General features: G+C 37.1%; 1 protein-coding gene across 1 annotated transcript in view; it reads right to left on the bottom strand.

The window, feature by feature from the left end:
* The window catches only part of LOC140230285 (tRNA (32-2'-O)-methyltransferase regulator THADA-like), a 34,369-nt gene extending 24,442 nt beyond the window's left edge, over positions 1 to 9,927 (bottom strand). Inside the window, exons 1-11 of the mRNA XM_072310778.1 lie at positions 9,827 to 9,927; positions 8,616 to 8,835; positions 8,019 to 8,133; positions 7,229 to 7,545; positions 6,331 to 6,451; positions 4,960 to 5,150; positions 4,027 to 4,114; positions 3,255 to 3,496; positions 2,509 to 2,834; positions 1,571 to 1,775; positions 231 to 523 (exon numbers count right to left, since the gene is read on the bottom strand). Of these exons, the coding sequence (XP_072166879.1) occupies positions 231 to 523; positions 1,571 to 1,775; positions 2,509 to 2,834; positions 3,255 to 3,496; positions 4,027 to 4,114; positions 4,960 to 5,150; positions 6,331 to 6,451; positions 7,229 to 7,545; positions 8,019 to 8,133; positions 8,616 to 8,835; positions 9,827 to 9,876 (2,168 nt within the window). The 5' untranslated portion in view covers positions 9,877 to 9,927. The remainder of the gene's footprint in view (positions 1 to 230; positions 524 to 1,570; positions 1,776 to 2,508; positions 2,835 to 3,254; positions 3,497 to 4,026; positions 4,115 to 4,959; positions 5,151 to 6,330; positions 6,452 to 7,228; positions 7,546 to 8,018; positions 8,134 to 8,615; positions 8,836 to 9,826) is intronic.
* Between the last annotated feature and the right edge of the window lie 14,214 nt (positions 9,928 to 24,141).

Raw genomic sequence — 24,141 nt, 5'->3', positions numbered from 1 at the left:
CTTGAAATACCAAAGAAATACTTATCATCAGACTCTAAAACATGGTTATCATAATTGATTGTGACTTGAACTCTCTTCTTTCTCCCCCCCCCCCCCCCCCCCTTCTGCACACATAAACATTTGCCACTTTTTCTCCTTACATGCACCACACACCTGCTAAATGTGCTGAACATACAGGGTGGAATATTAATGTTTCCACAAAGCAGAAAGATCTCAATTCTCACACCAACCTATCATCGCTGGAATTCCCCTTTGCCAGGGCTGGCTGCAACCACTTGAGCCATGCCAAACTACTGTCCCTCAACCGGATTACGAGAGCCTTCACCCCTATCCGCAGCTGGTTGCGCAGCGAGGTGTCATCACTGCTGAGGCTGTTGTGCACCAGCGCCTTCACCAGCCTCACCTCGCTCTCGTTGACAGGTTCAGCAGTCTTGGGGGAGTGGCACACCAGAGTGATGGTGTCACTACGGATGGCATCGCTATGATGATGGGTTGCAGCTGCAAGGATAACTCGATGCTCATCCTAGAGAAGTGGACCAAGAAAAGGGTTTGGTGAGGTAATGAATATTTGGAAACTTGTTAGATAATGAATGTCAGGGTCCCACTTCATTAAAAAATGTTACGATAGTAACTCTTGCTAGAAAAGCAACTCCCCATAGCAGCAGCCAATCAGTAAGCAGGATTCTTGCCGTTACCATGACACTTGCAACTGCTGCGAGAGATACTATCACAACATTTTTTTTTCATGAAATCGGGCCCTGATTCCAAGGTCTTGTCCCTGCACAGTAAAGAGCCATTCTCACGTATCCATTTTGGGAATTTCTTTCTGTTTGGAAAAAATGTTGTGCGTAATTGTCCTAAACCTGTTATTTGATATCACATCAGATTTTAGAAGAGGAGAATGCTCCTTTTTTTATACTACAATGTCATGACAGAAAAGTGTTCAAGGGACTTCAGTTTATTTGTTCATTTTAACATCGTAAGAAAAACACATCCTGCAGAATAGTACTTGGTCCACTTGGGAAAAATCTGGGCCCCCATTTTATCAAAAGATATAATCGATTATAAATTTCCTTTACCACACAGGCTGCCACAGACTTACCATAGAAATCAGCTACATAACCAATAACTCTTCGTAAAACAGGGCCCTGGTCCATTTCAGCAGTTTCGCATATTACAAGAAAGATACAGTGTGGAGGTATCCTGAAAAGATGGCTAACCAAGAGCCAATGGCCCGAATTCACAAAGGTGGTCTAAATTCAAACAATAGTTCACGAAATTTCTTCTGCGTAAATACGATTGACAGACTGCATACACCAACAGATGTCTAGTAACAAATGTGCATTGATACACACGCAAGTCAAAGGTACGTCTACTTCACACTTATTTTAGACCATGGTCTCAATTTGTACCATGGTCTAAGTTTATACCACCTTTGTGAATTCTGGCCAATGTGTCCATGTTCAACTGCTAGTGTTAGCAATTTAACTACAGCAACATTTCTATTGATCACTGAGGGAAAAGTGCTCAAGAGAGGAGTTGAGAAGCCCTGAGCAAACAAAACACTCACCATCAAGTCCTGGCCGGCTAGGAGCTTACAGGCTCGAGCCTGTTTCAGCAAGATGATACTGCAGTGGAGACTCCTTGCTGCCACCTCTGCATCTGGTGAGGCAAGGCAGTCTCTTCCAGTGGACTCCAGCAGCAACTTGAACGTTGCTGGCAACAGCTTAAATGTTGCAGGCAGCCATGTGTTGGCCATATTGTTCCTCACAAGCCTAGTAAGAATATCATGACAAGATTAAGCAATTAATGTGACATTAAGAGTGCTTTTTGGACCGAAGAATCAAAGTCACCTCACTTCTTTTGTAAAGGAGAAAGATCAGAACAAACTTTATACAAGCAAATAAAGAATAAAAGTTAACTCTAGTGTTTCCGAGAATTACTTTATTTTCCAGATGCTCATTAAGAAATGCATCTACAGTGAAAATTTTGCATAAGCAGTAGAGGTTTTACCATCATGAGTTTCAGACAAAAACTTGCTCTTAGGCAATGCTGCACACTGGCACTGGTCCAATGGTCCCTGGCCAGTAAAAAAATCACTGTCTGACCAGTAACTTTTTCAGGAATGGACCAGTAAAACATGGAAAAACCTGGGTACCTACTGGTCTGACAGACAGGTCAGACCAGTAGAAAAAATGGGTTAATGTGCAGCCCTTAGGGTACTATGTCCATCTACACTAGACAGCTGAGTTCATTAAAAAAACAGGAACATCAGTCTTATCAAAAGAACTATACAGACAATAAAAACACAACAACAATCATTAGATCACTTTAGGGATGGCTAAAGTGAATCCTCATTTGCAGCTCACATAAGAAAATTAACAAGCCTGTCTGACTATCATCTTGTCAAATATTCATAGGACTGAGAGAGATTTTTCAACAGTCATGAGTGTAAGGCCACACTTGCATACCAGGCAAGACACAAATACTCTCTTGCTTTAAACTCACGGAATGTCACTACACAGGCCGGCAGAGACGACTCCATAGAAGTGCATCCGCCAGCATTCCAGCTGTGAGTCGCTGTCATTTTTCCCTCCGGAACGGGACTCCGCAAACTCCGCCTTGAGCACCTTCAAGAGGGTCTTGTACGTCTCGTTGGCAGCAAAGACAAGATGGTGGGTGTCCAGACAGCCGAGGAGCTCCCCAGGGAGGGCTGGGTGTAGCTCCAGGGTGGCAGTCGCCCCCAGGTGGGGGATGAGGGTCGAGAGAAGGGTGTAGCGTCCCTTCAGGTGCCGTGGGGAGCTCAGGAGTTCACTGGCCAAGGTGACATACAGCTGAAGTCGTAAAATGGCAGAAAACGAGAAAACAATCATTTAAGGAAATGCAATATTGTCTATTTCATCATTCTGGATGTCAAATACTGGGGTTCAGTTATTGTTGTTTTCTATGGCAGTTAGTAATAATCTTGCTTTTCATACTACCTGGAGATGTCATCACCACTTCATGCAATAAAATACTAAGTACTCAACATCATCCAACTGTGGGATAAAAAGAGGACTACTAAGCACGCATTGCAATCGAAATATAAGTCCATTTTGCCATAATCAATTCAGAACTAATCTGGATTTATCTCCAAGGGAGAGCTATTTCAAATGAATCCAAGTTTTCAGACCTTGATAACTGGTATCATATCACACTAATACACACAAAAACGAAGCACAGAAAAGCCCAATAAGAATTAAGCATTTACCAACCTCCTTTTCTTCCGAGTTAAGCAGTTGGTTTTCACTCTTATAGGCCTCCAGCAGTGAGCCAAACATAGTGCGGACCAGGTCTGGTACCCCATCGATTGGGCTGTGCCAGTAGCGCCAGATACACTGCAGCACCATGCCAACAATGCTTGACTGGCCTGTAAGGAAGCGCTGGGCATTGTTGTTGATGAGGGAGCGCAGACATTGGAGATTGCTATGGGCACACTGCAGCCACAGTGTGAACACTTCGCAATGCATGATGGGATGAAAAAGACATTTTTATTCTACATTGACATATTCAATACCAAACATGGAATGTTAAATCAAATATTAAACTGTTTGAAACATGTCTGCTTTGAACATATCAGACATTTAACATATCAAGAATATATGATATAGTTTTGTTCAGTGTTAAAGAGAATTAAAACATGCATATTTTCCACACATCTTGGACAAGTATTTTAAAAGACTTCAGACAACTGCAGTATAAGAGAGCTATTTGAACCACTCTTAATGGTATTTCATAATTTCTGATCACAAAGATAAAATTCTGATTGAAGGAAATGTATTCAAACTGTTCATATCACAATGCTGTCTGATTCATGTACAATGTAGTATGTAACCCAGGTGAGCTTTGCAATAGCTGTGATGGAACTAGGTATAACTTGTTCTTTTATTTGTGGTGGTCAACTGAAACTTTACAAAGTCTACGAGCTGGTTCTGAGTTGCATCACATGCATTTGTACTTTCAAACAATCTGGAGGAAAAGACTTACACTGTATGGCATGGAATTCTGATGATTCGTGAGATGTGAGTAATTCCTGAGTGACGGTGAGGAGAGGTCCCAACAAGAAGACTTGACTCTGAGGAAAGATGGAAAAGGTTCATCCAAACCTGATGCAGTTAGTGCTCACAAATAATCCAGAACATGTGCATAAGTGCAGCTAAATTCAATATAATGAACTTATCAAATATTATTTTCATTTGGCAGAATGCTGACTTCAAATGCTCTTCAACTGCCACACCATTGCTTAAATCCCTACTTAAATGGAAATTTTTTTCCCCAAAAGTGGATTCAGTTAATGCTCAAAGATTTTGGGGGAAATTTGGTGGAAGTTTGCGGAAAATTGCATGATCTGATCAACAGATATGAATTTTTATAACGCTTTGGTCAATGCCATGTACTGCCCTCTCTACACAAGAACTCTTCAACAATTTTTGACTACAATTTCACTATAGTAAGCATGACATTACAAAAATCAACACAGAATATCGCCAAAAATTTTAATCTCCTTGCATTGAAAGAGCACCTCAAATAGCTCCAGAAGAAAAAAGATTTTAAGTAGACTATTACCTCATCTCAGCAAACAAGACGAAGGTATGACAACAATTTATTTAAAAAATATACTTTTTGAAATACTCTTCCTAACACTGCTGTACTTTTCAACAAACATGGACAACTTTATCTTTCAAACTTGTGGAAAGTGATTCAGGAGAATGTAAGAGCTACTACACAGTGGCTTACATGATAGGTGAAGACACTTAAACTCAACAATGCTCAGCAGCATAAGGACTTATGTGAATATAAATCTCTCAAGGCATTGATATGTCTATTGAAAGATGCATTACTTTTGATCGCAGCAAGGAGATTTTGACCTCCTAACAGCAGGTGCATTTTGAAATCTCATCAAACGAAAGTTTTTCCCACCTCCATGTCCGGAAAGATGTTGTCTGGGATTCTTTGGAGGATGATCGTGGGATCAGCGCAGGTTATCAGACCTCTCGTCAGACAGAGCTTCCCAAAGGCTCTCTCAGAAGGACTGAAATTCTGGAACACTAAGCTAGTCAGTCCATTGAATATCCCATCCTTTAGATAGGGGTCACCTCCAGCAGAATCACCTATTAGTGAAGTGAGATAAAGCAAAACAAAAAAAAAAATTATCAAAGCAAATTTCCTGAAGTTACCATAAAAATAACATATAGAGAGAAAGAAAACAATTTGGTTTAAAGCCCCAAAAATAGTTCTCAGAAGGACTCAAAATTCATCTTCAACCATTTGGACTTTGCTTTCAATACATCCAAAGAGTCTACCAAGAAACTTACCTGGCTGATGCAATTTGCCAGAATGACGAGTTGTTTTGGAGTATTTTGAGATCAAAAGTGTAGAATATTTATTTTCTCCATTTCAATGTATAGTATTTTCCTGTATTTATGTACAATTTCAAGCAGTTCATTATTCTACTTCGTTTAAAAATTTTGTTCACTTCGTTATGTACATGCATTCTATTTACCATTGTAATCTGGGGGCTTTACGCCTTTTCAAGCTATCGCTTTTTGTAGTCCCCGTCCTCCTCATCAATATTTCTTTTTGCTATGTTGATCTCACAATGTATTTGTTTTTATGATGATTGAGATGAATAAACGAATTGAATTGAATTGAATTGAATTGAACAATTTTGATCGTAGTATGCGACTTTTATTCAAGAAGAGCCCTTCTCGTTCAGCATTGTGGGAAAGTAGAATGTTATGTGATAATCGATTGTGCCCTTGCAATCGTATTTTCCAAAAAGCTTTATGAGATAATCAATTGTATCCTTGCAATTGTATTTCACAACAAGCAGCATGTGATTTACATTAGCACACAAAATGGATGGAGATTGCTCTGTCCTGATTTGTTGATTATCGATAATTGTGAAAAATTACTTTGCAAACTATGATCGGGTAAGCTCTGAGATTGTGGACTTCCGGCAAACCTTTTTGGCTAACATTTAACATTTTTGTAGCTGCCCTACAGAAATTGTGTTATTACAATGTTCTTTCACACATTATTTTGCATATGTGTATATTTTGAAGCAATGATCGACAATCCACTGGCATATGAGAACGATGTTTTGACTTTAAGCCAATACAGTAGTATTGTCTACATCCAGGTTCTTGAACAGAAGGCAATGTGGTATCATGCATAAATTAGAATAATACTTAAATACCTTGAGGCATATGCACCTTTATAAATGAAAGTCTAGGTGGATGATCAATGATTACATTATCTTTAAAGAAAATATGTATGTTTTTAACTGACCCTGATGAAAAGAGGATAATAAGCTAGTTGCCATGGCAACTGCATCTCTAGGGCTAGTTGAGGTGTTGAAGAGCATGCCCACAGCACAGCCAGACATGAGACCACTCTCCCTGGAGAATTTCTGAAGATAAATTGCATTCCATGTATAGAAAATAAAAATACAAGACTATTACAATCACACAAATATATTCAATTTTTCATGCCTGTAAATGACACAAGGAATACATCATCCCATAGAGAATGATGTTCCTACAGATCATATGAAGGAAATGAATAGACACACTACCAAGCAGTCATGCTAAGTTTTTGCAGTATCAAATATTGATTATGAGCACAAATTGTATTTGTTTTCAGTGCTATTTGACATTGGTTTGATACACCACATCCATCTAGACAGTGCCATAAATATGACCACATTATGGAGGGGCTTGGAGTTGGGCACTCAAAATATTCTTGTGTACAGTTATCAGTGGCGGATCCAGGTGCGCGTCCCCTCTTTAATTTTTGTTCAAACAATAGAAATAAAAGAAAATGGGGGGCATCCCCCCCTTTTTACCGAATTCCTGGATCTGCCCCTGCCTATGCACAAATGTTAAGCATGTACTTTCACATGAAGTTACCATTTTTTGTGATACTCTGTCTACTTCCAACAGCTGAACCTTTTTTTCCTTATTTGCCCAATTTCATGTGTTTGCTTTTATCGCAGAGTTCTGATATGGCTGAACAATGAAATAAACCAACAAACAAAATCTGATATGAAGTGTGTCCCAAGATTTCAGTATCTTTGTGCACAAACTTCGCACCAGAATTTGATGCTTATATTCCATTTCTGTACCACATGTCACACAATCATTGCCAGCACTGTAAAAAAAAAAACAAAAAAAAAAAACACACACACCTTACAGCACATGACTATGACAAGATTCCCAACCAGTCCCGACAGGTGTGAACACAGCTCCCGTGCCTGGTGGGGGGCACTTCTGTTCCAGACGGCTTCCCAGTGGTGCTGGGGCACCAACTGACATGCCTGCAGCACCAGCTTGGCAAGGACCAGAGAGTGAGAGGAGGCTCCGGGGGAGATGGCGGTGCCCGGCGCAGAGGAAGTGACATCTGCAACCACCCAGGTCATGGTGCGGTGCAAGGCGCCAATGACTTGTGGGAAGTGGACCTCCAGGGGTTTGTGCACCATCGGGCTTCCTTCGATCAGGTTGCATACTTCATGTGAACATGGGGAGAGGAAAGAGGCTTAATAGAATCATCCATAACAATGGATTTCTAACTACGTACATGTATATCTTCATCATTATCATTATCATTATCATCATCATAATCATCATCACCATCATCATCATCGTCATCACCACATCATTATCACCATCACCATCATCATCATCCTCCTCCTCATCATAATCATCATCATCATCAACATCACTGATGAACAGCATCAACAACAATAAATGGCTCAAACCAGTATAATAAAATGTGTTTTCAGTAAGCAGTGGTATATTCTGTTTGAATGAAACATGTCAAATGAAACACTGGTATCTAATCAGCTTTTCTATGAATGAAACTTCTTTGTGTTATTGATGAAAAATTATGACTGAAAAAAATGTTGATGACCATTGCTTATGAGACAGTCAAACCAGCTGGGGAAGACAACTGGCATGACAAGTCATCCAATGTCTCACCTTTAGAAGCTTGGAGAAAGGTCATGCAACCAGCGTTTTCAGACAAGAGGACCAGAAACTGACAATCAATGATATCTTCCATCTTACGGGATATTGTCTGTAGGGCAACAGCAGCCTGTATTGAAAAATGAGACAGAGAGGGAGACATATCATATAAGCTTGGGCTTAGAGAAATTCTGCTATAGTCACATTTTTTTATTCACTGCACTTGTGAGGGCATTATCTTTTTTCTTTTTTTTTCAAAAGATGTGAAAAGGTTTGGTAAATATTGTACTATTGTAGTGTACCAAAAATCTCTTCACCAACATTAAGATGGGAATGATGGATACTACTACACTCAATTTGTTGTTGTTGTTGTTGTGTTGTTTTTCTCATAATACATGTACATCAATCCAAAAACCCTTTCTTCAGGTACACATACTGAACACAAGGCCCAAAGTTGTGAACAATTTTGAAACACAAGACTTAGATTTGACAGCAGCATATAGAGATAAAACTGTGTAGATCATAGCATAAAGACGTAATGACGTTTAATACTGCAAAATTGAGATGCTATAACATGTTCGCGGGGCATTTCCCATCACCACTCACTCTCACCTTGTGTAATATTCTGACCAGCTTGATGTCGACGGCCGACTCAAAGAAGAGCCAGCAGAATCGGGCCACCACTTCATCAAGGAGGGACGGTGTTCTGTGGGCGTAGCTAGCTGAGGATCTCTCTCTCGCCACATTGGACTGTACCCCTACAGTGACCCCGTGTACTTGCCTGGAAATCGTTTCAGCCGTGGCCAGCCACTGCTTCGGGTTCCCATCGGATCTGTGGAAGAGCCCATTCAAAGATGGTTCTTTGCAAATCTTTCAAATATGAGGTATTAGATAGAGATAGAAAAAAAAAAAACCTCATATTCACTTTACACCAAACTTTCAATCCGGACTTAGAATTGTTTCCATTCCCACATGCTGAGCTGAGAAGGGAGGATGAATGCAAAACACTGTTTTACACTCTGCACCTGCTTTCAGTGCAGTGACTGGTCATCATGATGAAAGTTGTCAGATACCATGCAAATTAAGAATCAATTAAATCCTGTGCTGTGATGTACTATAAAAAAAAAATAAATAAAACCTTTGCAAATGTATAGCTCTTTGGTGATATCAATACATAGAAAGCTACTGTTATTTCATATCATACCCAAATTTTGTATAATTTTGTAATATTACTTCTATAGTCGATCCAATTAGTACATTAGGAGATTTATCAGATTTCACACCATCCACCATATTATTCAATGTTTTCTAGCTTGGAATTTTGTATTCATTCATTGCACTATTTGCTCTGCATTTGGGGAGAATAATCAATATAACTCCCTTGATTCATAGAAAAGTAAATCAGCTATTTAATAGCAAAAAGAGACACAAAGCATGTTCTGCAGGTGGGGCTTGGTATGATGTAACAATAACTCTGCCAACAACCCAGTTCAGACATTTATAATATGAAGTATTAACTCGGGGCTCAAAGTATGTCATTTTCTTTTCTGCATTTGGGCCAATCAGGTCTCTAGGGAGTCCAGATCTGTGAGTATATCCCACTAAAATTTATGGTCCTACACAAGTGTAGGAGTATCTGGTCGAAGCACAAATTCTATTTAATAGAATTTGTTCTAAGTATAGCAATAACCCAAGTTTAAGCATCAAGGATAATAAGGTTGAGGTTGCAATGGGGTCTAAGGTTGGTGGTGGAGTATGGTTATGGAACTCCTTGACATTTCAAAATTATATAAGGAGATTAGAATTATCCAATTGTAACTTACCTTGCGATCTTTTCTGAAAATTCGCTGATACTCATGAGCAACTCTTCCATACTGGGAATGCAATTTATACTTGCTCACAGGTACACTAAACCATCTGTTGCTTGACTTGTTGAGTCACCGCTGTGTGTGGAGAAAACGTGAAGAAAAGGCGCTCAATCTGCTAGCTATGAAGCATGAAGTTCACAAGAGAAGAGACTTTTCGGCAAAATCGTGAAATAGGCCCCACCGCAGTGTGCGTGCACCCATGCGTTAGCAAGCAAGGGTAGGTCCTAGGGTTAGGGTTAGGGTTAGGGTTAGGGTTTAGGGTTAGGTAGGGTTGTATTTATGGTTAAATTGGCCGTTAAATTAGTCGAAGGACATTAGGGAGTCCTTCCGAGAAGAAAGGGAGGACAAAAGATGCTATGCTGTGGAAATCGGCCCCACCGCTGTATCAATTTCGCGTAAACGCCGTTTGGTGGGGCCGCATTCATGAGTATTATACTGTGGAAGGAAGTCCCACCGCGGTGCTTACCTACCGATGAACGCCACACGGTGGGGCTGAATTCACGAGTATAAATAGGCGAGCCGCCGTAGTATTAGTACGGACACGCAGTGGTGGGGCCTATTTCACGAGTATGCCGACTTTTCATATGAAAGGGGGTCTAGATCTAGTCTACCTAAGACAAGATCAGTTCGGGAAACCCACTCACAAGGGGGGCCCCTCCTTATAAGTAACCCGTCCCCCTTAAAAGTAACCCCGTCCTCCTTATAAGTAACCCCCGGGGCACCCCTTATAAGGAGTCTCCACGCTTTTTTGCAATGCAACGCGAAAATGAAAGGACTGCGGCAATTCGCTTGATTATGTCCATAAAGCTTCACAAGTTTCCTAGTTACTCACGAAATTTGAGCAAAATCGGTTCGAGGCATCATATCTAAAATCATGGATTTAAATGCGATGTCAAACGACCCATGCGAATGCTGAAATGCGAGCGATTACTGGCGTGAGTGTCGCCAGGCGCGGCGGCGTAGCAATGCTTGAGTGCAGACGTGGCGACTGAGTACGGAGACTTTCGTTTATTCAGGTGGCTTTAAATGAAGGAAAAATAACAAAAGTAACGAAATAGTCAACCGCCTACCTTTGCAATTGGTATGCATATATACAAAAGGATACGTTCCCATAGGGTTGTCCAGTTGAAGTCGTCCCTAAACAAAAATTTTAAGTTGAAACTTGCAAGTTTCGCCGATGAAGCTTGAAATTTCCAACAGCTCCCGCATTCAGCAAGTTGTTCAGCGCGACAGCGCTCTCTCGCGCTGAACAACTTGCTGAATGCGGGAGCTGTTGGAAATTTCAAGCTTCGTCGGCGAAACTTGCAAGTTTCAACTTTGAAAGTTTTTGTTTAGGGACGACTTCAACTGGACAACCCTATGGATTGAACAACTTGCTCTCTTATCGTGCTTATAAGGGGTGCCCCGGGGGTTACTTATAAGGGGGACGGGTTACTTATAAGGAGGGGCCCCCCTTGTGAGTGGGTTTCCAGAACTGAGATGTAATTCTTTTCAGGGATAATAGGTTCTACTAGATCTAAAATTTACTTCTACTCGAATCTGGGGTGCTAAACTTTAAAGTTCTTGCTAAAGTTAAGTCTCCCTGCTAGTTGACATAAAAACATTTATCGTCTTTTATGATATATTCAGTCTACATCTACTCAAAGACAGAGTGAATTTGGGTGAGTTCGAGTCACGTACACGTAAACTACTTCATACACACGCACACCTACCTGCACCACACTAATGTTACACAGGGTATGGTAATGCCACGATTCCCCGTGCCCGGACTCTCGCGGTACCGGCGTCGTCAGCTGCCTTCGAATTTGTCGCACTCTCGCTCAGCGTTCTTCTGCTCATTTGGTGTGGCAAAGGCTTTCAGATCATGTCAGTAATACGCTGTCTAAACTCTACAGGGTTCAAGAGAAAATATTTCCATTCATCGCTGAACTGATCAAGCAACTAGTAATTCAGACTCACATGAACGTACCGGCAGGACTCCCGATAGCTGTTGTGCCTTGTGGTTCTCACGTTTGGATGTTACATAAGTTACGCAATTACGAACCATTCTGGCATTACGGAAGAGCCAGAGTTTTCATTCATTGTGTGTGTTATGTCACGCCGAGCGACCGAATCGTACCGTGCCCCATACAAGTACGAGGTAAGGAGTATGTATGAAAAGCCAACTAGGGCCCCGTTTCATAAAAAGATGTTGGGATGTCAACTCTTGCTGGAATGACAACTTCTCTTAGCAACAGCCAATCAGGAAGCTGCGTTCTTGTCGTTACCGTGACAATTGCCATTCCAGCAAGAGTTGCTATCATATCAACTTTTTATGAAATGGGGCCACAGTACTTTACACGTTTATTGTTCATACAAAGTACTACTATTAATAGGTACATTTTTAGTTCCATTGCCACACATTGGCCCCATGAATCATCATTGAAATAGAATAAATGATAACAATATAATAAACAAATGATAGCTATGTAAGGAAAAACTGAAAAAAAGTTCTAAGTACTTACACTTCGTGATTGATAAATGTGAGGATTATCAAACGGACACCATGATTACAAAAATAATCATCTCTTCCATATAGCTGTTGATATAAATGCATTATATTTAGTGTGCAATATTGAGGCATTTGATTCTCTAAGGTAACCACACATGTACACACACACACACACACTTTTTTTCAAATAATATTTATTTACTTCCATTCAAATAAAACTAGAAACATTAATTTACTTTGATTTTACTCTACAGTCCTAACATAAAAGAATAATTCCTGGGATAGGAACATGCACTTTAGCACGTAAAATACCAATAGTACAAAAAAAAAATGAAAGTATTGTTATGTATGTAAAATAAAACCCATCCTCCATAACAATTCTCCCTAGCAAACCTAAATTACTACCCTTCCTAACCGTAATATACTGCCATACTATCCTAATAATAAAACTCCGCCCACACATAATTACCTTTCCTTCCCTGCCCATCTCTACCCATTACTTCATTACAATTTTATTACCTATTGTACTACCTAAACACAATTCTACACATAAAATACTAAATTACCAGTATATATATATATATATATATATATATATATATATATATATATATATACAAAACCATTTCACAATCAATTCACAATCCAAAATAATATGCTACACTTTACACTTTCCCGTAGGAGATATCAGGCATTGCCATAATTGTTATAACAAGAAAGGACAAAGCACAAAAAAGCTTCCTCATAGTATACTATGCAACTATAATATTTTTTAATTCTGTCAATGACGGTATTCTTAATTGCAACCTTGCCTTAAATAGTTATAAAAATAACTATACTACATTATTTCACTCTCTGAGAATTTTTTTCCATACCCAGGTTTATAACTTGCCAAATTTTTCTATCTCAAAATACTCAATCATATCCTGCTAAAATTCTGTAATATTAACGCAATTCCAAAATAAATGTGAATAAGTTTCTGACCTTTGACTACAAAATGAAGATAAGATATCAGCAGCAAAAACCAAATTTTAATAAGTGTTCCTTGGTATAACCCGCCCCATGAATTAATCTAATATTAGTTAATCTAAGAAATAGGCCTCACAAAAATAGTTCTCAAACTATTTTCATTTTTGAATATCAAATTTTCTTATTCCCATCTCTTATTTCTGAGCAATATAAATTTTGCAAACCAGACACGAACTATGATTTGCATAAGTCTTCCATGATTGCACGTCTTTTAAAGTAATAATTTGCCTACAAATCTTCAAAAATATTTTACTGTTAATCACACATATCTACTTTTGTACCAATTACGCAAAATATCATCTCATTTTCCATTCTAAAATAGAATCACAGAGATTCCGGACATATACAATATTATAACTGGGTTAAACCCAAACTTTGAAGGTAAGAGATCGATCTTATACAATTTTTGTCAAAGCAGTGTTTCGCCTGTATAAATCTGCATCAGCTGCCATTTCCCCTTCAATATAAATATGTGTTGTTAAATAGATATGGATTACATTTTTTTTTTATCCAACATGCGCACACACACACACGCACACACACAACTACCAAGACCTACAAAGAAGCCCTTGCAACAGGGCAATTCCAAGCGCAGCCCACTAGAAAACTCACTATCATTATCCATCGCATCAAAACCTCAAAATCTCTTCATGAAATAGCTTTAACATATTATTAAAACCTATTTAGAAGGCTGCCAAGTGTTGAATATTCAGTATGGGACTCGCACATTTTGTGGATTTTTTTATGCACTCGCACTTGGGGGAAACAAAATCAAATGTCATTCTATAGACTGAGAAACTCAGGCCTACCCGATCAAAGCCTGAACTTTGTGGCATAATAACCACACGCAGAAGGAATATACCGTAATCAAAATCTTTGGACAATCCTTCAGGTTGGATTTACCCAAAATGGACTTTATTAATTCAATGAACGCTGAAGTAATTGTAGGACACATCAGTCAATCCCCTATTCAGCAGGAAAAAGTTGACCTTTCTGAGGGTGTGAAGCGACCGAGTGGGGTACAATGTGCAATGGAAAATATGATATTATTTTCAAACATACAAAAATCAATTATCTATTTTACCGCTTGTGATTTGGTTTGACACATTTTCATAAGCCATGAAGAAAAATCTCTGGTCTTTTTCGTGCCTATAACTGGATTGTTCTAACCTATTATCTATGTCAAGTTCAGAATCATTTTTTATTGGAATTCTCAAAACAAATCATTAATGTTGAAAAGACAATTTATTGTTTCATTTTAAAATACCCCTTCTACATCTATAGGCTGCCAAGTTCAGCATCATCCTTCTTGGATTTGTGTTGCTGAAGATGCCATCCATCTCTTTCGGGTTGATCACTTTCTGGCCGGTGAAGGAGTGCAAGAGACGTTGATAAAGTTCATGGGCGTGTCATGAAGATTTTTCTTTCTATTAATGGGTGGTGCAAGAATTGTCAGTATTTGGGAGAACATGGAAGCGAGGGAACCCAGCGACCAAGCTGAGTGGGTGTTGGGGGAGGGGGAGGGAGCTTTTCCGTTTTCAGAACGGAAATCCAATGATCAGGTGGACACTTCTGATTAAATATTTGGGAAATCTTCAGTCTGAACAGAAAGACGATACTTTTGTTTTCCTCTTAAAGTTGCAAGATGAGTAACACAAACTAAATTCTTTAATTGTTTCAAGGTTTTCTCATTTTTATTGATCATTTATATATATATATATATATATATATATATATATATATATATATATATATATATATATATATAGTCGAGACAATCATCACACTATAAATATATATATATATATATATATATATATATATATATATATATATTAAACTCTATTATCTAAATGCTGCGACGGGGTGGGGAAGATGTGGGAGGGGGCTAGATCTTCACGTTCCATACAAGGGCTCTTTTGCATTTTCTAGAATTGAGTTCGTCAAACTGGCGCACACTCTGGTGGAATATTTGGGAGATATCCAATAAACGGCAAGTTGCAAGTAAAATGTAATTGAAACTAGATTCTGTGTTCTTGAATGGTTTTCTTAATTGTTTACTGGTCAAATGATGTGAAAGTCTCCCCTCTCTCTCTTGTTTCTTTCTTATACTTTCTCTCCAATCTCTCTCTCTCTTTTTCCTCCCCTATCTAAGTGTTATATTCACACACTCCTCCCTCTCTTGTTGTTTCCTTCCCATTCTCTCTCCCTCTCTCCAATTCCCCTCTTTTTTTTCTATCTCTCCTCTATCCCTTTAAAGGGATGGTATAGTTTTGGTTGAGATGGGGATTAAGGTTTTAATTTTTGTGAGATGATTAGAAACCTTTCAGGAAATAAGAGGAATAAGAGGAATTCCTAAGAGGAATTAAAAGTTTATTTGATGAAAATCAGTTTTGAAATGGCTGAGATATCCAAAGACAAAGTGATCCTAACAAAAGGTGCGACACACCACTTTCCTTCACTTTGTCGTTTGAATACCTAAACCATTTCAAAACTTTCACCAAATAAACTTTTAATTCCTCTTCAAATTGTAGGCTCTTCAAGATTTCATATAAATGGTTTCTAGTTTTCTCACAAAAAGTTACAAACCTGAATTCCCATCTCAACCAAAACTATAACAACCATCCCTTTAAGCTATGATCATCCAACCATCCCCCCCCCAGGTATCCCTCGACATGCCATTAATCATACACCCCTCTCTTTGTATCTTGCAATTTCTTTATAATTTCCTATACTCTCCCGCCCTCTCCCTCAATATGAATCACCATTTACCATTTAGTTCCTCACATCTCTACAGTCTAAGGATAGATATACATGCATTTATTAAAATGTTAAGATTATGTCATAATATGCCGGTTTCTTCTGTCATTCTGCCCTCAAGAATCTCTTCATGTCTCTAAATCTTCTCCTTTTTCTTTTTCCTTTTATTACATTGATCACCTCCTCCTCTGCACTGCAAAAAGTCCGGTGTTAAATAGTGAACACCAAGCTGGTGTTAAATTTTCGGTGCTCATTTATGGTGTTAAATTAACACCTCCGGGTGTCATTTCCAAATTTTAAACTGTTTTTTGAAGAGTTTCTTAGTAACTGTACTTCTTTTTTATTTTTAATTTAAACAAGACGATCAAGAATTTTACATTAAAATACTAGATTTTTGAAAAAATGTGAAAATAAATTTACACCAAAGTAACACCAGCTGGTGTGGTCTCTTATTGAAGCTGGACGGGTGTTAACCATTGGTATTAACACCAACAAATATCAAATCAACACCATGTGGTGTCATTTTTGAATTAACACCAGTACAGTGTCAAAATAACACCAGGTACAGTGTCAAATGAACACCATGAAGTGTCAGGTGAACACTTTTCAACACCATCACAGTGCATTTTTAACACTTGCGGGTGTGGTCCTTTATTGAAGTTTGATCGGTGTTAGATTTAACACCCGTAGTGTTAAATCTAACACCGATGTTTTTACAGTGTGGCAACAATTATATCTGCATAATAGTGCCATTAAGTAATACTGTCTTGTTCATGCCATGTTTATAAGTATCGATATACCATCACTGACACTTCTTGCTTTGATAGCACAGCTCTTATTACTACTGCCACTTTTTCTGATACACTACTTCTACTTCTGCAGAATAACTATCATAACTCCACTATTTACTTCTTTCATTTCTCCTACTACTATATGACTAATACATCAATGTATTTTCTACCACTGCCGACAATAACCCATTACTACTACCATCAACACAACTCGTAGTTGCTGTAAAACTACTACAATGACCATTACTTCTTCTTCTACTATTTTTGTATGACAATTATTACTTCAATTAATATATCACTTCCACAGCTATTGCTTCTCATACATCACTATATCACTTTTGCTTATTGTACTTTTGTTGTAACTTATATGGTTACTCATATGTATATCACAATTTGAGGCAGAACACAACTGTATACAGAGAGGAAAATAATGGAACAATGAATTCTTCAAGCTCTTGTATGATTTATTTTCCAGCAATCGTCAATCTTTAATAATCTTTTTTTTTTTTCCAAGCAATTGCTAATTTTCAGTGTACAGGTCAATGAAACTTTCTGCCCATATTAAGTGAAATAATGTACATTTGCATGAGTTATATTCAAAGATTTTGTCTATATCACAACAAAAACAAAAAGGAGAAATTAACAATCGAATCGTTAGATATATACACACAAACTATTGTGAGAAATTTTATCAATTTTTAGACTTCATACTATGGATGCCACAGTATGGGTATTCCTGCTCATATATGTATATATATACATCCTTTCCAATATATATATACATATATATAACATACATATACATACAGGTTTATACTAATTTCTTGATTACAATACACACAAGCTGTTTTTAGGACAGTAATCCCAGTGTGAAAAAACCCAAACTTCTATCTATTCAAGTCAGAGCAAGATGCATATAACAAACAATAGGCTAATTTCTAATATTAGACATCATCTTTAAAGATGGCCCTTCCCTTTTGCATTCCTTCCCAAATAGCACAGAATGTGATATATTCCACCAGAATGACAATACTATTGTAAATCGATAAAATTTCTGTGATATTTGAAGGTTGTTAGCCGTTAAAATTCAAATAATGCACCAAACGCTCACCGTAACGTATTCTGTGTACTAGGCACAGCTGCATACATTTTATCCTCCTGTGGTTGTAATATGATACTTATACTTTGAACAACAGATATGCATGTTAAAGCTGTCAGAAAAGAAGAATTCACTAGCTTCTCTTACTTTGTTATCAATGGCATATAACAACTAAGTGCATCACACAGGTCTGTAAAACTAGACTAGTATTTAGATTTGTAATTTTTGCGAAGTTCACAAAAATTATTAAAATCTTAACGGTCAATTTAACTAAACAAATAAAGACCTTCTTGAGTTCAAAATTTACAGGAGGTTTCCAAATAGTGTTTTCTTCAATACCTAAGTGTTCTCACCAATTTTTCAAAAATTTGCATGCAAAAGGGATTGGCTGTCTTTAAGATGACATCCGCACCGTATTACAAATGTTTTCTAGTGTGTACCCATAGCTGTCACTCATGAATGTGGCTGCAAGGAAGGCAAACATATGCTGCTGTTGCATGCTCATTTACATGTTATGAATGGCCTGACACTGTCATATAACATTTTAATTCAAAATGTATGAAGACTCGAGAAAAATCCTTGTGCTTGTGCTATGACATCAGTCACTATGCATCTACAAGTATCTACTACACTACATTGTGCAAACTACTGAAAAGCAAAAAAAAAAAAAGAAGAAAAAAAGAAGAAAAAAAGAAAAGAACAATAAGAAAAAAAGAAAACCTCCAGAAAACTAAGAAACTAATAATGCATGATAACGTGTGGGTAAAGTAAACTCCAAGAAACTCTGAGGCCTTCATACATTCATCCTTAGCTTTGATTTACATTTGACTGCTTTATGGATGTGACAGGCCAGTAATACAGTTTTCATGCAAATGCACAAAGAATTTGGACAGTCTGTTACCACACTGCATGCATGCACACTGATAGATCAGTACACATGAAAATCAAAGAGTGCTTTAAAATAAAAAAGGTTGCGCTTCCTAATTCAAAACATAACATACAAAGACGACAATTAGAACTGATCACTTTCACAAAGTTTTTGCTTGTTAGTCCCAATGGTAAAGATATACAACAATATAATTACATAGATATCTTCATATTTATGTCAATATATTGGTGAAATGCACACATACAAAAAAAAGAACTAAGATTTTATTACAAAAATGATAGACTGCAACAATATTCTGTCACACCGATGAATGTAGTACGGGATTTGTGTGTTTAATCTTCATAGCATGCAAAATCACAACAAACACGACTGCTGGTGTCACAAAAAACAATCTGCTTACGGTGTCGTAAGTCGCAATGTACTATCATAGGCCTCGGTTGCGCTGACTGGCTGCAGAATAACTGGTTGGTGGATATAAGGTGTTAACATGCCCACATTGATGTTCAATAACTTTATAATAAATGACAGTTATGATGTCTAGCTCTGATTGTATGAGTAATTCAGAATAGCTATCACAGTGGCTGTCTTATATTCAATTTCAAACAGAATATTTCTGAATAGCTTCTCTTCACTCTTATTTCCATGTTTTTACCAGCACCAGGCATCTCCTTTTTTGGTTTTCTCCTTTTTTTTCTCTTTTTTTTTGAAGAAATGAAAGTCACGCTGATATCTAGATCTGCTTTCTGATGTATTCTAAGCAATGTAACTATGAACAAATATAACATTTATACAAACCTAGTATTATTTACACACATGCCTCAATATTATTTATGATCTTTAAGACAGGAGAGACAAATTAATGTTATAATTCATGTCTGAAGACTGATACATTTATGCTTACATCCACAAAGTAGATGAACATCATCTTATAATGGTTTTTCTGTTGTCATTTGTACAGAGGTAGCTTCATTTACATTCATCCTTGAAGCAAAATACATGCGTGTGTGGCAGAAGTGACACAAAACAAAATGAACTTCAACTAAATACATATTTTCATCAGTCGTAATCAGCCCTAACTTGGACAAAATTTGATTAGATCACAGCAATCACGAAACACAAGTACGATACATATGGTGTCCGATATGATAAGTCATTCACAAGGAGAATGAAATAACAGAGATGAGATCATATGCATGTGAAAAAATCATCTACTCTCTTTATTCCTTAGAAAGATTTACACATATATCCATCACAGCATATAAGAAACCAATTTTCAAACTACACCACACATTCACCTATTTGACTTTGACATGCCCTCAAGTCTGCAAATATGAGAAAATTTCACCTCTGAAATGTTTCACTAAATACACCATCAACCTCAACTGAAGAAAGCGTGGATAGTTCATACTAGAACCCCAAAACGGGTTAGCCCTTTCTCTAGAGTGGTTCCATGACATTTGCTCCTGCGACAATGGCTCCTACAATGTATCATGAAATATCGGCATGCTAAGCCAAACATAAATTCTACCTATAAACATAACCCTAACCCTAATCCTAATCCTCACATCAGACTAAACCTAAAACCCTAACACAACCCCAAAAACACCAAAGGTGGACTGTACAGAACACGAAGAAGAAGAACCCCAACCCCATGTCCTTGAGAAAATAAGATCGCAGGAATCATCTCATGAGCAAATGTTGTGTCACCCTCCAGAGCTGAACACTTTTCCTGTCTCCCATGTTCTTAAGTAAACAGATTCCAGTTACAACAGGTCTTCATAACTTTTCATGGTAAATATTCATATTACTGAAATACAAGGAAAGCCTATATCCATCATATTGATTACAAACTGACAATATCATATTATAGGTCAGAAAAATACAATTTATAGTTTACGAAGGGCATCCCTAGTTCTTGCGGGTATTTTGTGAGGCACACTATGTATATTTCTTTTCACAAGCCAGTGACCAATCATTCCACCTTTGAACAATAACAATATCAATAATAATAATAAAAGGGTAGAAGAAGAAGACAAATGCTATCAATGATAATTACAATGATATTAATAACAATTATGGTGGCTACTTGTATAACACACAAGTTCCCCTTTCCAAGGATTTTCATATCACATACATGTATGATGACACCTTGGCCTTTCAACAATCATGGCGCTTTAACAAACAATCAACTACACATGACGTGATACACATGAGCACAGGAGTAGTTAAACAACAATCAGAACTACAAGAAAAGCATCGACAATATAAGGGGGAATAAGTGCATTTCAAGTTTTGATTTAAATTTCTCTTTTGCTGAAAGTTGGCGGAGAGGCATGGGAGATTGTTCAAAAGTGTTCGTCCTATGACAGAAAATGCTATGAATGCATGACTGTTTGACTTTTGGTACGATCTGGTACCTAAAATCCTGCCATGCAAACAACAATGCACACTAATTCAATAGTACAGAGTCTTGATAGGTCTTGGTGCAGCCATGATTATAAGATTGTTGCATCAGGGGTACCAACCTTATGAACAACAATGCAGTATTCTGAGGGATAAAATGGTGATTTTTTTAAAAATCATATACAGTATTTTTCCTTTTTTCTGACATATGTGGTGATACAATTGAGGAAAAACATTATTTTCCATGAAACCTGTATTTATTTTTTGGCAAAATTCAGTATGATATAGAGTATTTTTCCTTTTTCTGATACAAGTGGTGATACAATTGAGGAAAAACATTATTTTCCATGAAACCTGTATTTATTTTTTGGCAAAATTCATTGCAAAATACACAGAAAAAAAAAAGATCACTTGGCATCCCTGTTGTGTGTACACATTTCAAAAACTATCAGTGTACCCTCCACCGCCAAGAAACTGTAACTTCATCTCAAACATAGCTGAAAGTTGATGAAGCAAAACATTGTAATGCCTCTGAGGGGTTGCCATTTACAGCATCGAATCTTTGAACTGTCCTGCTTAAATTTTGACAAATCAATCTGTGTTGAAATATCTTTTATTTGTTTGTTTCACATCATGGAATTGAACTTCAACAGCAAAGTCATGCTCTGCAAAAAGCATATCATAATCAAACTGCCAACAACAGCTTTACCTAACACTAACCATTAAAAAAGAAGTATTGAGTCCTCATCTTTCCATTTATTACATCTAATACATTGGTTACAGATACAAACATAGAGCAGAGTAACACAAACAAGAACATGAAAATACAATAGCTCTGGACTGGCTTAAATGACTTAACAAGTGTAAAATTACACAAAGCCATATCAGACAATGGTAAAACCTGCAGCACAAAACTGAAGGTTCTTCTGGATCATACACGAATTGTCTTTGCACATACAAGGCCCTTGTTGCACATGTACAAATATAACACTTAACGAATCCACATTACACAACAGCAGAACTTGTAGCACAAAATTAAAGGCTCTCTATAATACACAATTTGTCTTTGTTCACACAAGGTCCTTGTTGCATGTTTTGAATACTTCTCAAAACAAAAAGAAACACAAAGAAGACAAATCTGCCTTAAAAAAGAAATAACAAAAACATCAGTCTGACAAACAAAAAATCTGGACTTCTTGATCTGTTATAAAAACAGGGAGTCCAAAGAAAAAGATTCAGATTCCATACCTGCCAACATTTCAAGATGAAATATCTTACTCGTGGATTGCAAAAATCTTATTTTATATGCAAACTGAAGTTAAAAATCTTACTTTCGGTCAAATCTTCAGAAAATACACATGAAAGGTATATCTAAATATTTTTCAAAAATCTGATTTCTCTGACAGAAAATCTGATTTTGCTATTTTTAACGTAAAAAATCTTACTGAATCTGATAAAATCTTACTAGTTGGCAAGTATGAGATTCGACAGACCAAATTTCATTAGCCCCTGAAACTTTTTTTTTTCAGTACTTAATTTACATGTAGTGCCCACAAAAATACAAACATACAAAAATTCCCCAAAGAGTGTGTATATGAAAGTGAAAATAATAGTCTTAAAATTTTCATGTTTGTTTGGGAGAGTTATGTGACAAACAAGAAGAAAAAGAAAAAGAAGCAAGAGAATTGCAAAACACAACAAAAAAGAAAGAAGAGGATGGGTGATAGTCTATAGCAACTTACAACAACAACACAATAAAAGACTGTAAAACAGAATTATTCACTGTCTACATAAAAGACCTTTGAATGAAAGGAGCTACCTTAGACGACTTCTTGGACAATGCAGTTTATATAATTGCACAAAATTTCCAGTTGTTGTTTGTTTTCTGTAGCTGAATAAGAGTCTGTGACCAGCACACATACAAATGTATGAAGGTATGCCATATCATTTTTTTTTTTCACAGTAAGAACCCCATTCTACCTTCTGAATAGAGAAACTTGTAATGTGGCATCCAACTGGTATATCAAATAGACATACAAACATTCTGTCACTAACAACGCAGAAAATAAATTTAAATGACCTAGATTTAAAGCTCTAACACTGTTGAAAAATTCCTAAATATTTCTTAATTTATTCAAAAAACAAAAAAAAAGAGAAGGTTGATCAATCATAGACAACTAAGATTTATGCATGCAAACTTCTTTTGCTTTTTCCCTTGCATTTCAATTCCTTTTGTCCCTACTTTTTTTTTTGTTTTTTTGTTCCATCTAATACCGAAGCAGCTCAATTTTGAAGTGTAGGTCTCTCCTCTACTTTTGATAATTAAAAAAAAAAAGTATTATTATTTTGCTCTGTTTTCCATTTTTTCAGTATTAAGTAGGGTTTTTTTTATTTTTGATTTTGCTTTTTTTTTTTGCTTTTTTTTCTAAATACAATTTTGTAGCATATTGCCCATCTCATATAAAAGTTTTTAAGTATTGTAGTTGTACTACTAGTGAGTGTCATTTCTATGGCAGCTCCAGGGAGCAAGAAATCAGGTGAGTTATTTAAGTTGATGACAAAGTAACTTCAATTGTAAGCAAATTAATATAATAACTGCAGGCACCTCTAGTTAAACATACTTCGAGGACCTGCAGGTCTCTGCAATATAAACTGATATAGAGATAAGTTCTTATTAGTATTTAGCTAAAATACCATTGGGTTACACAAAAAGAAATTAATAAAACTAAAATAGAAAGTTACGTCAAACAATGTTCCTGCATAGTATATTGTTAGATAAGGTAAGGGATACACCAACAATGCAGGTAA

This window comes from Diadema setosum, chromosome 1 (assembly GCF_964275005.1).
Source record: "Diadema setosum chromosome 1, eeDiaSeto1, whole genome shotgun sequence".
In the NCBI taxonomy this organism is placed as follows: domain Eukaryota; kingdom Metazoa; phylum Echinodermata; class Echinoidea; order Diadematoida; family Diadematidae; genus Diadema; species Diadema setosum.
The sequence above is the reverse complement of the archived record's forward strand: the minus strand, read 5'-3'. Positions and strand labels throughout refer to the sequence as shown.